The following is a 16497-nucleotide window of genomic DNA, read 5'->3' on the forward strand; positions in this document are numbered from 1 at the left end:
TTCCATGTTATGGAACCATAATTGTTGTAGAAATATCTTGTAAGAAATTACTATTGGACTCACTAGTCCCAAAGGATCAAAGATTGATGCGACAATAGAAGCTACTTGTCGTTTAGTGATGTTGTCTTCATAACATGACACTATCTCCTTGTTATTTGCTTGCAATTTATCGGTGACTGGATCCCACGTGAGGCCTAAAGCCGTAACGCTTGCTCCCTTGTCGAACTGAAATGGTAGTTGCATTTCTCTATGAGTAGTTGGTACTGCTTCAAGAAGTTCTGGATGATTAGAACACCATTTCTTCAAAGTGAATCCTGCTGAATTCAGTAAATCGATTAGTTCTCCTTGCAATTGTCTAGCTTCTTCAATACTGTTGGCTCCAGTGAGGAGGTCATCAACGTAAACATCTCGTTGTAAAACTTTGGATGCATTCGGAAACTTGGTTGCTTCCTCTTCAGCTAACTGCTGCAATGTTTTGGTCGCCAAAAATGGTGATGATGCGAAACCAAATGTGACTCTTGTGAGCTCGAACGTTTGTACTGGCATTTCTGTAGATTTTCTCCAAAGTATGCGTTGAAACTTAGTGTCATCTGGATGAATCAGGATTTGTCTGAACATCTTCTCGGCGTCTGCCGTAAATACAACCTTGTGCGTTCTGAAGCGAAGAGCTATAGACTGAAGATCGTCATGTGTAGTTGGACCGACCATCAGTATATCGTTTAATGAGACTCCATTTGTTGTTTTTGCTGATGCATCAAAAACAATTCTGGTCTTCGTGCTGCTGCTGCTAGGTTTGAATACTGGATGATGTGGTAAATAGTATGACACGTCATCAGCTTCATTTGGATCTGGTTGTACTGGCTTCATGTGTCCCAACATGTCATACTCCTCGATTATTCTGCCATACTCCTCTTTCAACTCTGGTTGTTGTTGAAACCTCTTCTCTAACTGATGTAATCTGAATAATGCCTGGTTGTATGAATGTCCTAGCTCTGTATGATTTGATCGAAATGGGAGACGAACGATGAAACGCCCTGTTTCATCTCTGGTGGTGTGTTGATTGAAGTGGTTTTCACAAGATACTTCTTCAGCTGTTTTTGGTTTCGAGTACATTTCCTCCAACTCGAAAAAACGCCGTAATTGAGAATCCAAATTATCCTCCATGCGTACAAAACATGCTACTGTGGGTGTACTAGGTTCTACAGGCTGTTCCATCCGACCAGCTAAAATCCAACCTAATTCAGTGTTTTGAAGAACTGGATAGTTTTCATCTCTCGTTTGTCTTTCAGGAAGAAGTAAGTGCAAGTAAAGTTCCGATCCAATTAGTAGATCTATCCCTTCTGGTTTGTAGAAATCTGGATCTGCTAACTCAATGTCTGTTGGTAGGTTCCAATGTTCGTGATGAATAACTTGAGAAGGTACGTTCCCTGTGATGCGTGGGAGTATCAGACAAGTAAGTGAAGTCTGGAAGTCTGACACTCTTGAGCGCAGCTGAATGTCTACACTGTGCTTGGCTTCCGATGAAACATTATTGATTCCTCTGATTGGAATATGATTTTTCTGCTTTCGTAACTGTAGTCTCTGAACAAGATCTTCCTTGATGAAATTTCACTGAGACCCACTGTCCAGGAGAGCTCTACATGTATGTGGCTGTCCCCTAGAATCGATAACTTTTACTAAAGCTGTTGATAGCAGAACGTGTGATCTTGGTTTACTCTTAAATGTGCAGTATGAAGATTGTACTGAAGTTGTCCTTGCAGCTTCGTTCCTCGTGTCTGGTGAGTCATTCCTTGGTTGGTCTTGCCTTAGAGGACCTCCTCGTTTACCGCCTTCGTCTGGATGCAACAGTGAATTGTGTTTCAATCCACAGCGTCTACAATTACCTGAAGTACAGTTCCTAAAATTATGATTCGATCTGAGACAATTATAACAAAGTTTGTTGTTGCGCACACACTCTTGTTTCTGCTTCAGACTTGCGCCTGCAAAAGACTTACATGAATATAAGGAATGTGCTAATTTACAGAAATAGCATTGTGTATTTGTAGTTGTCAGGTAAGAATTTGACTGACGGGTGTGTTTCTGTTTAGGGCTAACCTTGTGTTCATTGACGTTTTTGTTTACGTGAACAGACTTCATTGATTCCAAAGCTTGACATTTTTGTTCTAGAAAGGTGAAGAGTTCCTTTAGTGTAGGGAACGACTGATCGGTATGGCTTAATTCCCATTCCCTTCTTGTGTGAGAATCAAGTTGAGCCAAAAAATGATGTATCAAAATAACATCTTCTAACGGTGTTTGTAATTCAAGGGCTCGAAGAGCATTTAAGTTACTGGTGACATCATTGATGAACTGACGTAATTCTGTGGCATTTTCCTTGTTAATTGCATTCACATGCAAGATGTTATTGACATGACTTGCTGCTATCAGTCGTTTATTCTCATACCTATCTTTCAACAATTGCCATGCAATATCGTAATTTGAATCGGTCATGGGCAAAGTATCGATAAGTGTTCTTGCTTCAGATTCCAATGATGAACGTAAGTAGTGGAATTTCTGTATTTTAGGAATATTGTCATTTGTGTGAACCATAGCCTGAAATGCATCTGAATATGCTAACCAATCCTGATAATTACCGTGAAACGTGGGTAAAGATACCGTGGGTAATTTGATGTGCTTGGTGCCTAATGATGAAGCATTGTTTACAACATTCGATCCATCTGTAGGTGCAGCTTGTGCTTGTTTATGTTTCTCTATAATGGATTCCATTTTACCCCGTACCTTGTAGTAAACTTCTTCAAAATCCTCCCTGTGAGGTTCATGATTTTCGTTTATATCTTCTACTTCTAAACGTGTTTGAACTTCATCATATTTTTCCCACAAAGGTGTTAAATTCTGTAAACGGACCCTTACTTCTTGAACTTCCCCCGTATCTTCAAAGGAATTAACAAATGCTTGTGTTCGTATTAACTGGCCCCTAAATCCAGCTCTCTTACGTATCAACATTCTTTTCTCTTCTTCATCCATCGCGAAGGAAAGAGGGCAAGATATGTAGGAAATAGTACGTGTGGAAAGAGTAAACAAAATATGGTGCGAGCCTAGCTAACTACTGACCTTGACCTGAAGCTTCCCTGGGTGTTGGCGATGACGTCACTTCAGCCGACAGCAGGATACTGTAGTGGATGCTTGAAACTGTCCAAATTTATGATACTCAGTCCCGTGATGAGTTATCGTAGCAGATAACTTATTGTCCACTGAATACTACCGTGTATAATTCGGTCTTGTAACAAAACATTCGACGTACGCACTATAACGATACGGAATGTCTGTTCAAACCACACGCGTAACGGTTGTGATCGAAAATTACACGTAATACGAAATAAGTACTGTAACACAGAAAGTTCTACGATTGAGCACATAACATGCAACCGTACATTGACGTAAGTACGAATGTCAGTACACATCTGTAACTGGAACACTGCATACAAAGTCACTTCGACACCGCGCGAAAACACTCGTTCTTTCCATGGCGGGCGAGCTGAGACGTTTGTTCTGATGCGTAACACGTCATATCTCACAGAGATTGTTCACTTGGGAAACTAATCCTGCCCGGAGATGACCATAAAATGTTGCGTTTCTTATTTAAACACTGGACTGATTATATACACTATTTAATGTACACTGACACTGGACTACATTGGAATGGAGTCGACCACCGTGTAGCAATGTCTCTCGCTGTTCTCTCGTACAGTGCGGGTATTTCCCGTTATGTACCACGCCCTGCACAATCTCCGAAGCAGAGTCTGCACTGTCCAGCCACCTAGTGGTGACAAGTATAATGAATACTTATGATATACAAATGTTTACACATTAATAACACAAATAATAATACAAACACTAATCTATCCCAAACAGCAATGCTTACTAAGTTTCTAATCTTTGAAGCGCTTGTAATTGTTGTTGTTTGTCACGGAGTTATGTTTACTGCAACATTTGAGCACACAATCCAAACATACGTAAATTTTATACACAGAAAACATGGGTTTTCTGCACATAATTACGGAGCATGCGCTCTGTCAAGGACTAGAACGAACCTCGCAAAAGTTACTGAAGCTTCTCTGCGGTGCTGACAGTTGCCACCGGAGTCACGTGGTATCTCCTTATCAGTCGACATGACCTTGTGCCTGCAGAACCAGCACACTGAAGTGAACGAAGGTATTTTACATGATTTGTAAGCTGGAAGCAAACATGCCACGCGTTACAACAGACAGAGGTTTGTCTTCAGCTTTGAGACAGACAAACAACACTAGGCATACAGACAGAGTATAATGTAAGATAAAAGGAAATTATTTCTCCGTCTCCTCATACTGACAATTTTATTGCCTTTTTTTGGAGTTATTTGACCACAGAAACGGAATTATATTATTGAAGTCGTATCTCGTGTGATGGCTTGGTTCAGTATGCTGATCAGGGGCCTTCCCGATGGCGCAGTGGTAGCGTCGTCGCCTTGTAATCAAGGGGTCCCGGGTTCGATACCCGGTGGAGGCACAAGTTGTTCGGATCCCACTTTAAACTGTAGGTCCAGTCCCAATTAGCCTAACTGTGCATAAAGTGTACTTAAAACAACAAATCAACCAGTATACTGATCAGGTTTTATGACAAAAACAGGACGAGCTAACCAAGAACAGTAATTGTCTATCTTTTATATCTGCTTCCTTCATCATCCGGTATAAGGCAGACAAGCACATACCACAAATATGTAAGAGAACTATTGCTAATTTGGTAACTTGTCTTGCAATTTAATTTCTGTCATGAACAGCTGCAAAGAAACAAAGGCTTTCCTTTTTAAAGATTACACTGAATAATTGTTATTTGATTAGGAAACTAAAATAACTTCAGTATTCCCATGCTGTACAAAAGAGATTCTGAACACACTCTAAAACATACTACTGTTTGTTTCAACGTATTATTTCAACAATCAAGACACAAAATATAGGACATGCTCAAGAAAAATTATGTTTCTTTGATTATCAAGTGCATTACGTGGTTAACATCAAGTTTGGATTTGCCGGTTATCCAAATATTATTAATTTTGAAAATACTCTTTCAGTTAGTGTAATGTGCCTGAAATTGAATGTCCTATTTTTAACCGTGAACGTGTTTTGTTTCTTCAATTAAAACTTTTAGTTTACAATTTAGTTCATCATACCAACCTGTGTCCTTTTCCCTTGTTTATTTATAAATAAAATCCCATTCGAGCATGGAAAAACCTTTCACTGTTCATAAGTCAGTCATTGTTCTCTGCAATTTTCAATGCAACATTCAGGATCTCTGATCGTGCATCGTACGTTTCACATCAAGTACCCACATAATTTAATATATTTATAAGTTGTTTTAAGCGAAATTCTCCATTTTTTTTCTTTCCATATATGATATCAATATCACATTGCAAACAGTTATTAAAGGTTTGAATGTCATTTGCTGGGGAAAAAAAAGTTTCGTATTACTCTAGATTCGAACATGCAAACGCAAGTATCAAAGTATTGCTTTAGACAGCACTCATGATTTTGAAACGTGGAAAGGTATCATTTTACGGGGAACATGAAAGTTGGTGTGTGTTGACATAATGTAGCTACTGCCATATTAGCACTGACAACTAGGAAGCGTTCTTAATGATCACGCGACTGCATGTTTTTCGCTAATAAATAACTGCGTTTTTTTCAACACATACACAAATACATCGTCGCTTCGGAACATCAAATTTTCATCTTTGCTGCTTTCAGATTGCCAACATACGAAGTGGCATGCAATTCAAAAGGTTTTGCAGAAACCTCAGTTTTATAAATAAGGTTGGATGAAATTAGACAAAAAAAATTTTTCGTTAGATTCATGGTATTTCGAGTTGATATGAATGAAGTAAATAAATAAGACAAGTGGGTGGAAGGGACTAGAGAATCGTAGCTACGTAACCATTTAGAAGATATCAATCGACAAGATAGAGAATCTCTATATCCCCTTGTGATAGAGAACTTATTAGAAGAATGAAAATACAGATTAAACAACAAATTTGATGTGTATCATTTCGTCAAAATGCCTAGAAAACAATATTATATACTTCTTCACTAATAGAAAAGAATAAAAAAAATTGTCCTTGGTGGGGATCGAACCTAGACGTCACTGATGAAAGCTCTGTATGCTAACCAACACTCTAACAATAGCACCATGTTTTCTTTTTTCCAGACAGTCTGTTTCCTTCCTCAACGCCTGAAGACGAAAATGCATGTTAATTTCTCTCATAATTGTTTCATTGTCTATTAATAGAAACCACGTATGTCAAAAATAGACGCATTCTTTCTGTGAAAAATCCCATGTTTCGCACATCGTGCTCTCCATTTACTGTTATTTGGACATTCACTTGGAAGTTAAAACTTAGCTTTGTGTGTTTGTTTTCACGTGCATGTGTGTGAGAAGAATGGTGTGAACGTGTGTTCGATGTTTTTCTGGGCATTATTTTCGTTCAAAGCATTAATATAATAGTAAAATATGGAATTTACTGTAATGCAAGGAGTGAAAATATAAACCCAGTCCGTCAGGTTCGTTCCCAAACAACATTAAATAATGGAACGTAACGTGGACCGAGTATTATTCCATGTCGAGAACACGAGACATTACGATCGACAATCTTCATCTCGTATTTCTCTTTGGCATCACTACTCAATTTACAGAGATGTATACCCGTGACTGGTATACAAGCCGCAGAATTGCAATGCTGTTTGGGCTGTCTAGTCACAAAGCGCTTGGTGGTCAGACATGGATGGCTTGCTTCAGTGCTTCTTCAATAAGGTCGTTACAACCCAGCAGTGTCGGTGACTGTACATGTGTTGTCTACCCCTACGTAATCAGCCCGTGGATTATATTGGTTTATGGTTTGCATCAACGCAGACAATGCAAACTACACCAAATATGAATCTACAACGCTCTTTTGAAGGCGATATTTGCATGATGTTGATTGGATTTCAGCTGAAACATTAGTGAAACAAATAAAAAGTCATCTTTATATCCATTGACTTTTCTCTCTTTTCTTTTACCTTTATTTTTCTATCTTTCTCTTTATATATGTGTTTTCTTTTCCTATTTCTCTCTCGCTTGCTCTATCTTCTTTCTGATTCCTTCCTACCTCCGTGCGCTACGACGCCAGGGGTCCCGGGTTTGAATCCTGGCCTGTGCATGGGTATTCTTTGCGAGTGTGTACCTTCATCAATTTCATCACAACATTCTCATCGTCGCGTTTAGCCAAAAGTGGCAGAAGAGCTAAACTAAATATCAAATCAAATTCTTTGATTTATATTCCTTTCCTCTGTCTTTCTCTATCCTCTTTTTCAGTAATTCTTTCTTACCCTCTATCCATTTTCTGTTTTCCTCTTGTCTCTCTCTTCTTTCTCACTTCATTTCTTCTCCTTTCCTCGCTTCCACGATCTCTTTCTCTCCATCACCCTATATTACTTTCCTCTTTTTTCACTGTGGAAAAAGCGCAACAGTCTTTAAGACAAACTGGGTATATTTTCCCATCAAACAGGAGGTGACACTTGACAATACTTGACACGTGGCAAGTAAGTGTTAATAACTAAAAATATACTGATCACCACTGTGCGAATTAAGGGGGGGGGGGTTCCGGGGATCCCCCCTTCAACAAATTATGTCCCCGCCAGAATAAAAATATTTGTATTCCTGTCAGGGCTGTTTTTATCCCCCTCAAATAAAATGCACTTGGATAGCATATAGTGTATGCTTCACTATGTATCTTAATATGCACTATATACTTTTCAATTGCATTTTCTTCATTCACACTGCCATACCTCCAAAAGAGCTAAAACACATAAAATATCAGCTGTTTTCTCGGCTCCATGTTCAGTTTCAGAAGATATTACAATGTTCATAAGAAACCTGTAAGAAAACCTCTACTGCCTGCACAGTCCAAATTACAAACTTCTGATCCACGAGGTCTTGCTCACTTTCGCGTCAGTTCGGTCCTTTTGTGGCATTCCCGCCTTGCGAAGTACTGTTTCAATATTCAAACTTGCACTACTGATGATGTTTCCGTTGAAAGATAATTAAAAGATAAAATAAAACATATGCTTGTACCTCTTTTTCAGGTTTTACCAAGATTCACGCCTAATTTCCAGAGGCAGTAATTCTCGCATAATTCCCGGAATTCAAAGAATTCCAAGTGAGCACCCACCCTGATATTTTGCAGCAAATTTTACATACTAATTCATTTTTCATGTCAACAAGTAACTTTTGCTAATAGATGGCAATATCTTGTGGATAATTTTGAAAATGATGCATATAAATGAAAATTGGTTAGAAAATTAATATTTGGTTGTTACATATACCTACTAAAGTTTCTTACGGTTCTTGTAATTTTTTTTAAAGATTGTATCTAATCAGTACTTATCAGGAATTTTGTACCATTTAACTTTTTTGGAACCTACTTCAGGATTTTTCGAGCCTAATTTAATATTTTAGAAACTTATTTCAGAATTTTTAGAACCTATTTTAGGATTTTTAGAACCTACTTTTAGATTTTTAGAACCTATTTTAGGGACGTAAAAGCACAGTTTTTAGAACCTAAAAATCCGAGGTCTACTGATAACACAAATTTTCATGCCGTATCCCCGAAAAAAGGCAACCTCCCGAAATGAAACCACAATGAAATCGCCACTGAGCAAGCATCCAGTATGGATAATTAAAAATTACATTTTTATGGAAAATAAATTATAATTGTTAGAAACTCCTACAGATAAGCTTAAAAACAATATTTTTTAAGTTTCGCGAGTTGTATTCTCATCATGAAATTTAATTGATTGATTGATTTAGTGTTTTAAGTCCACTTTATGCACAGTAAGGCTAATCGGGACTGGACCTACAGTTTAAAGTGGGATCCAAACCACTGTGTGCCTGCACCGGATATCGAACCCGGGACGCTCATGAAATTTGAGCATTGCCAGAGACTTACGAATGAAATGTAGGGAAGCTGCTGTGAAATTACAAATAGCTATTAAGATGAAAAGAATCACATATTCGACGGTATCATGATTAGCCAAAATGAGAGCGGGGTTAATCCAAAACTAAAATAAAGAGAAAATTAATTGTACTTCGCTTTTCTGCCACTTTTGGCTAATCGCGAACATGAGGATGAGTGATGATATGATGAAACTGATGAAGGGACATTTACAAAGAACATCCATACCCTTCCCGGGATTCGAACCTTGGACCCCTAGCGTTGTAGGACGCTGTGCTAATTAACCACTCTGCCATGGAGTTAGTGGAAGAAAAAAGTAAGGAATTTCAATAATTCAAACTTGCAAAAGGATTTGTGCATTTTTTAACTTGGTAATTTTTCTTTGTTTTTGAGGGAGTCTTCACGGAGGACAGGGTTATGCAGACACGATAACTCGCAATAAATTTAAATTGGCCTGTATTTTGTAAATGTATTTTCGCTAAGCACTTTGGCGGAGTGTCTTGCACAATGCGCTACATATACAAGGTCCCAGGTTAGTATCCTCGATAAAACATGCGCTGTTATATTCGAACATTTATGTTGCTTCCCTTCGACATTTGGCAAAGGCACTCGAGGAAAAGAAAAATATTAGCTTCGATTTCTTGGCTAGAATTTCGCCTTTGTATGCTCGATTAACCAATGTCACTTAGGTTCACTCTTCTTTTGTCTGCTATGGTGATCGATACGATTTTACTGTGCGTATATAACCACCTCGGTCGGGGGGGGCAGATTTTCTCTGATTTTAGGCTGGCTGTGAACACCCAAGGATTTACTCCACGCGACGCCACTGCACCCTACACATTGCAGAGTGACCTCCCTGCGCGTGTAATCAACGTTCAATACCCGATGAAGACACACAAGTGGTTCGGATCTCTTTAAACTGTACGTTCAGTTCCGATTAGCCTATTTGTGTATAAAGTTGCATAGTGAATGAACATGCTGATGGACGATTTGCCTACTATTACTTTTGCCGTCGACTGTACAGTACAGGTGTGCTTAACGAGATAAGTCAGAGAAAGGAGGAGAAAGAAAAAACAATGATAGGATAGAGAGAGCGAGAAAATCAAATCAAAGGTATATAAAATGCAGAGGAATTAGTAAATGATAGTGGGAGCCAGGAAATAAGAGAATGAGACAGAGAGAAGTACGGAAGACAAATAGTTGAAGGTGAGAAAGAGAGAGAAAGGAAGACAGAATCAGTAAGAGAAAGAGAGAGGAAAGGAAAAATGAAAGCAAAGAGGAGAGAGAGAGAGAGAGAGAGAGAGAGAGAGAGAGGATTGAAAAAGAAAGACAGAAAAAGGATAGAGGGTGAGAGAAAAGAAAAGTACGAAGAGAGAGAATTGAAGAATTATTTTAAAGAAAGAGCATAATATTTGATTTTTAGAACTTGAAAGGCGGTCTTAAACGGGTAAAGAATTATAAGAGAGAATTCATTGTTCACGTGTTGCCATGCTTTATATTCCAAGGCTGTGTTTTCTGCCCTTGTGTTGTTTTGTACCGGCATTTTAGAAAATAGGATAGAGTGAAGGAGAAAGTAAAACAAAGAGAGAAAGTAGAAAATGAGGGAGGAAGAGGATAGAGAGAGAGGGGGGAGAGGTAAGGAAGGGAAAACACAGAGAAAAATAATAGAAGTTGAGAGTGTTAAAATAATTGTTTACTTGTTAGTTGTTACCATGTTTTAAATTCGAAGGCTATGTTTTCTGCCCTTGTGCCCTTTTGTATCCGTGCATTGGAAGGCAAATTCACTTTACATTATCCATCGCCGATTGCACCTACGCCCCCTTCAACGAATGAAAAAAAAATGACCGCCAATGTTTTGCAGCGAACATTGATGTTGGTTACACGAGATCCCGCTAGGGGGTGTGCTGCGTGCTGTCAGAATCAGCTGATGCACCAGCACTGTTGCCAACTCAGGCATTTTGAAACTAGGTCTGGTTCTTTGCTTTATTGTGTAGATCCTAAAACTACGAGATTATATGAGTAAATTTTGCCCTTCGTAGTATATATGCCGTCGTAGAACAATGCACAAAAATGTATATCATACTGAATGTTGCGTATAAGTTAGTTATCGCTAGATAGGTTATAATGTAGAAAACGCTGTGGCACAGTATGCCAGTGGTAAATTGATTCGTCCGAATCGATAGCCGACCTCCGTGGCAGAGTGGTTAGCACAGCGCGCTACGACGCCAGGGGTCTGGGGTTCGAATCTCGGTCTGGGCATGTGTGGTGAGTGTCCTTTCACCAATTATATCACATCACCACTCATCCCCATCTTCGCGATTAGCCAAAAGTGGCAGAAAAGCAAAGTAAACCAAATCGACACTCAACACTCACGTGTCACTTGAATACTGGCTAATTGAATACAGCCTGCATAATGTCACGTGGCTGCAGTCTCAATCCCGCTATTGATTGGTTCGATCTCAAGTGACAAGTATCACGTACCGTTGTCACTTCGGTGTGATATTTCTCCAACACCAGTGACGGCGCAAGAGGGGAACAATGGGGTCGACCCCGCCGCAAACAAGAAAAACTAGATAATACAATCCTTTTGTAGTACAACGCTAGTGCAGTAAAAGTTTTGAAGCAGTTGGGAATATAACCTTTGAAATATGTTGTTACTCAAAAGAGCACGTAGGATTGGGTTGGATTGATTTGGTGTTTTAAGTCCACTTTATGCACAGTATTGCTAATCGGGACTGGTCGTACAGTTTAAAGTGGGATCCGAACCACTATGTGCCTCCATCGGCTATCGAACCCGGGACCAGTGATGTGCGTCTACGCTTAAACAACGATTGTCTACATTCTACGTGTAGACAAAGTAGACTATGTAAACTGTGTAATCTACGTAATCAACGTAGACAACATCAACATGGCGCTCGGCGTTGTCCGTGCAAGGCACGCGCATCGTTCTAGAAGCAGCAACCAGCATCAGTCGGTGGACATAGAGAGCGTGAAGAAATACCCAAAAAAATACGATGTCCGTAGAATGACAAGATTTGTTTAACTTCTATTTCCACCATTTCACACGTGGTAAAATCTGCTTTAAAGACACATGCACTTTCCTATGCGGTAATAAGACAATACAAATATTTTTAACCTTCGCTTTTGTCAGTGTAAAAAATAATGTCAGTTTTCACTATGGCTGCCATTAGTTTTTCTTTCGGTAGTCCCTTTTCCCCTCGTTAGTGAGAATTCGATAACTTTGATTACGTCGGATGGTCTTAAGTTGGTTATAGACCCATGATTATCGACATGTTTGAAGAAAAAAATACTTTATCTTTCAAAGAGTACTGGAGTTTCTTTCTTCCCTATTGTTTTCATTGTCTACAGTAGACTATGTAAATTATAAAACAATGTAATCTTTGTGTAGATTACGCGTAGACAATGCATGTAGACATAAACTTATAGTCTACGGCACATCACTGCCCGGGACATCTTGATTACAAGGCGAGGACGCTACCACTGCGCCATCGGGGAAGCCTAAAATAGAGCACGTAGAAAAATTTGCTGAACTGAGGATATTTTAACTCCTTTCAACTCCATTTTGATAGTCGTCGCCGGCGGTACCAGCTCTGATTTGTCATCCTCACCGTCACAAGTATAAAAGTGATGTAAAATAACAAAAATAAATAAAAGCTCCTATTTTGAGATGAGATCTAGCTATTTTCTGCTTATCTGAGTTGGCAACACTATAGCACCAGAGGCAGTGCCGGTGACGTCACGACATGGTAGAGCTAACGCGCGAGTCTGCGCATAATGAGGGCGAAAAAGCAGCAGTTCACAGGTAGCCGATGAGCAGTAAACACATGAGTTCGTGATTCTCTCGTCGCCACATTTTGCTCGACGTAGCAGGTGCTGACTGACCTGTTACCGTCTGTTGTTGAGGCTTGGATATAGTGTGCACACAGTGATTGTTGGGAGTGCGTGTTGTCAGGTGTGTTGTGTGAGTGTTTTTCCATCCGTGTGGAAGTTACAGCTGTAATTTGGCATGGTGCTGTGATACTTGCTTTCCCAATGGCTTCTTACTTCACCTGGTGCGAATCCAAATTCCGTAGTGTGACAACCGATCTAGTTTTTAAGCGTGCAGCCCTGAGTTGCATTTCGAGGAAGCATGTCTTTGTCCTGCTGCTTCTGCTGCATTACGGACCCGGTTCGACGGCAGCGGACTGGGGTTACGGTGAAGACGTAGAGTACACAACCGCAGTGCTGAACATTACCTATAATGATCCGGCGACGGGTAAACTACACACGGAAGTCGCCGAGGTGGGACAGTATGGTGAAGGGAAGGTTGGTCCTGCTGCGGGAATTCTTGTACATTTGCACACGTCTTCGGGTGCTCCAGATTACGGTTGCAGGTTTCCACTGCCGGTCAGAGTTACGGATGGTTCGTGGATAGCGCTGATAAAAAGGGGCCAATGCAACTTTGACCAGAAGGTGGATAACGCTTACAGGAGCAATGCGTCCGCTGTCGTGGTGTACAATGACAGGGAGGCCGACACGCTGGAGAAGATGAAGTTGAACAAAGCAAGTAAGTAAACCAAGTGTATTCTTATTCATTGCGAATTGTTCGTTTCCTGCTCAACAATTGACCATGTTTACAATCGGACAAGGGAGGTTTTATTGGGCCTAACCGCCATAAGTTTCGTCAGATAGCATATAGTAGTTTTAGTTTTTATGACATTGTCCCAGTGGCGACGATTAGGGGAGAGTCGTGGGGCAGTTGCTCCCGCACTATGATAAATCTTGTCTACAAAGGGAAGTAAACTGTCCTTGCCCTCCCCCAGTTTTGAAACAAAATCCCCTCCACTGCATTGTCCAGTTGCGAACTGACCAGATAACTAATCGAAGTGCACGCGGATGTTTAGCATTTGCGTTCGTTTCAGCAGCATAATCATTCGTGTATGTCCGGAAACGCCCCCTATGAAAAATGAATAGCAACCTAAAAGTATATAAGGCCCAAGTTCCTTTCGTTTTATTGCGATTTCATCATGCTATGAATGCAATTTTTACATGGTTCGATTTCGTCGTATGTCTGTTAACACACACTGCGAAGTTTTAGCGATTACTTAAGATTTTGTTCAGTATATGCTTTCGTGGTTAGGTTTGGTTCCCTTAGCATTAAAATAAAGTCCCTAAATGCATTCTATTAAGGTTCCGATTTACTTCTACATTCATTGACATGCTTCTACGATATTTACTGTCGCTTGTCGACGGAGAATATCTTGTCCATGAGAAGTGCTTAAGGTAATTTTCAAGTTGTTTTTTTTCAACATAAATAACTTTTTTTCGAGTCCAAACAGTGCTCATTACTTTAAAGAAGGTTCAAATTTCGTGTGACAATGATTTCCAAAATTCTACAATAATTAGTCATTGTGCTAGGAGAAATCATAAAACAATCTGAACCGTTACCGTAACTTGAATCTGAAGTTGTATATCTTAAAGAGAACACAATTATGAGGGGAAATATGCCTAGTTTGCCCCTCTTCCTCCTTGGAAAAAATCCCCCTCCTTGTACGCCCATGTCATCATTTAAGATCAACGCTTGCTACATGTGCATGAAAGGGTTTCTTCACGAGCAGGGGCGCCGACTTGTCAAAATTATTGGGAGGGGGCTCTGATCACTGAAATAAATTAAGAATGACTCCCTCCCTCCCTTTTTTTAAGTTTTGGCCTCAGTGTTCGGAATCTCGTAAAAGCCCATGAATTCCTCAAAAATATTAAAATTTTCATTTACAGTTCGAATGCAAAATGTCAATTGTTCACGGATGGATATGTCAGAAGTTTCGTCAACCATAATAGCAAAATATTCCCGACTTTTAATATCTGCTACCACGGAGCGCAAAACAGATCTCCCTAATATATCAATGATCTCGTTCTGAATGTCATGTGAGATCCATTTGTAGCCCGAACGTCCCATCCACTCTCGTAGTTCATGCACATCTTATTTTGAAACTCTTTTTTAGTGAAAATGTTAACAATACTCATAATTCTATACTTAGTATATAGTAATAAGTCATGTGCTTTGCTGTCTCTGGTCATAGCTTCCCCCCAAAGTTGATGGTTTAGCGGTCTCAGCCCCCCAAAGTTGAAGGTCTAGAACATTTTAAATGTGTATTTAAAGTTAAGTTCATGTGGCACAATTCAGAGTAAACTTTACAAGAGAAGCAAAATAATACATTAGATTCTCTTAAGCAAAATTCTTTGGGGGGCTCTGCCCCCACATCGATAACATTGGGGGGGCTCGAGCCCCCCCCCCCAAGTCCCATGGAGTCGGCGCCTATGTTCAGGAGTCACTTTTTGTAATTTTCCCTAAAGTAAATGCTCTGTATTTTAATGTTCCTCACTATATAAATTTAAGTTCCACCGGATGAGAGGTTTAAGAAGCGACTACAGGAAAGAATTTTACTATCTTGGCCAGAAGCGCCAATTTCATATAAATATGGGGGGGAGCCAAGTTTGACAACAATTATTTTTTTATGTGTAATGTATATATTTCTTGAGAAATTTGGGGGAACAGAAGGTTCCTTGCCTCCCTTCCCCCCCAGACGTCTGCACTTATGATCTTGAGCTCTTCTTGATCATAGGCGGTGATTGATTAAAAAAAAAAAAGAATGAGCTTCACATCCCTAGGAGAAAGTGTTTGCCATCTATTAAATTACTCTTGTCAGTTTGCAAAGATATACATCTAAAAAAACCTTGCACAATTCGCTCGCAAATAAGTATATCATAAACCTATTTCGTCCATTTTAATGTGTGGGAAGGGGAGAACATAAGGCTGTGGTTTGAATTCCAGACACTAGTTTGGATTAATATTTTCGTTAACTTTTGACTGCCTAAAATAAGTTGGGTAAAGAATGTAGGTCAAAGGGGGGGGGATGCGTCATCTACTTCGCAAAGGGTGGGGGGGGGGCTTCTGCCTGGCAGTAGGTAAATTTCCATCTTTGACAGGGATAATTCTAATCCCCCATATATGTATGTCACAATTGGAACAAATATTTCCATCAGATTATAAAGCTTTGTCTTGTGCTTCCTAACCTTATTGTCTAGATCAGAGGTTCCCAAACCTTTTCGTTTCACGGCGCCCTTAGTGTTTCAAAACTTTTCTGCGGCGCCCAAGTCTCAATGTAGGCCTATCTAACACTTGAAACGCTCAGTGTGGTTAGGTTGCTTGACTTAAGTTAAAAGTAACAATCATATAATTGATAAACAAGTGTTATTTCAGTGAAAATATTAGAACTTTTCGCGTCGCCCCTGTAAGCTAGCCAAGGTGCCGCTGCGTACACTTTGGGAACCGCTGGTCTAGATGATTGTACCCAGCCTATTAACAAACAATAACAGCATTTTAAAGTATTTATTATGGCTAAAATAAAGTAATTCATTTATTTGTCTTCGAAAAGGCAATGGAATTTACGCTGCTCTCTCTCTCTCTCTCTCTCTCTCTC

General features: G+C 39.7%; 1 protein-coding gene across 2 annotated transcripts in view; it reads left to right on the forward strand.

Moving 5' to 3' along the window:
• The window catches only part of LOC145978143 (E3 ubiquitin-protein ligase goliath-like), a 266512-nt gene that overhangs the window by 11340 nt on the left and 238675 nt on the right, over positions 1-16497 (forward strand). The window contains exon 1 of one of the 2 annotated variants that reach the window (XM_083110584.1): positions 12825-13583. The exons of the other annotated variant lie outside the window; for it this stretch is intronic. Within the exon in view, the coding sequence (XP_082966710.1) occupies positions 13070-13583 (514 nt within the window). The 5' untranslated portion in view covers positions 12825-13069. Of the gene's footprint in view, positions 1-12824; positions 13584-16497 lie in introns of those variants that run through there. 2 annotated transcript variants of the gene reach the window in all.

This window comes from Lepisma saccharinum, chromosome 1 (assembly GCF_977018435.1).
Source record: "Lepisma saccharinum chromosome 1, izLepSacc3.1, whole genome shotgun sequence".
Classification (NCBI taxonomy): Eukaryota; Metazoa; Arthropoda; class Insecta; order Zygentoma; family Lepismatidae; genus Lepisma; species Lepisma saccharinum.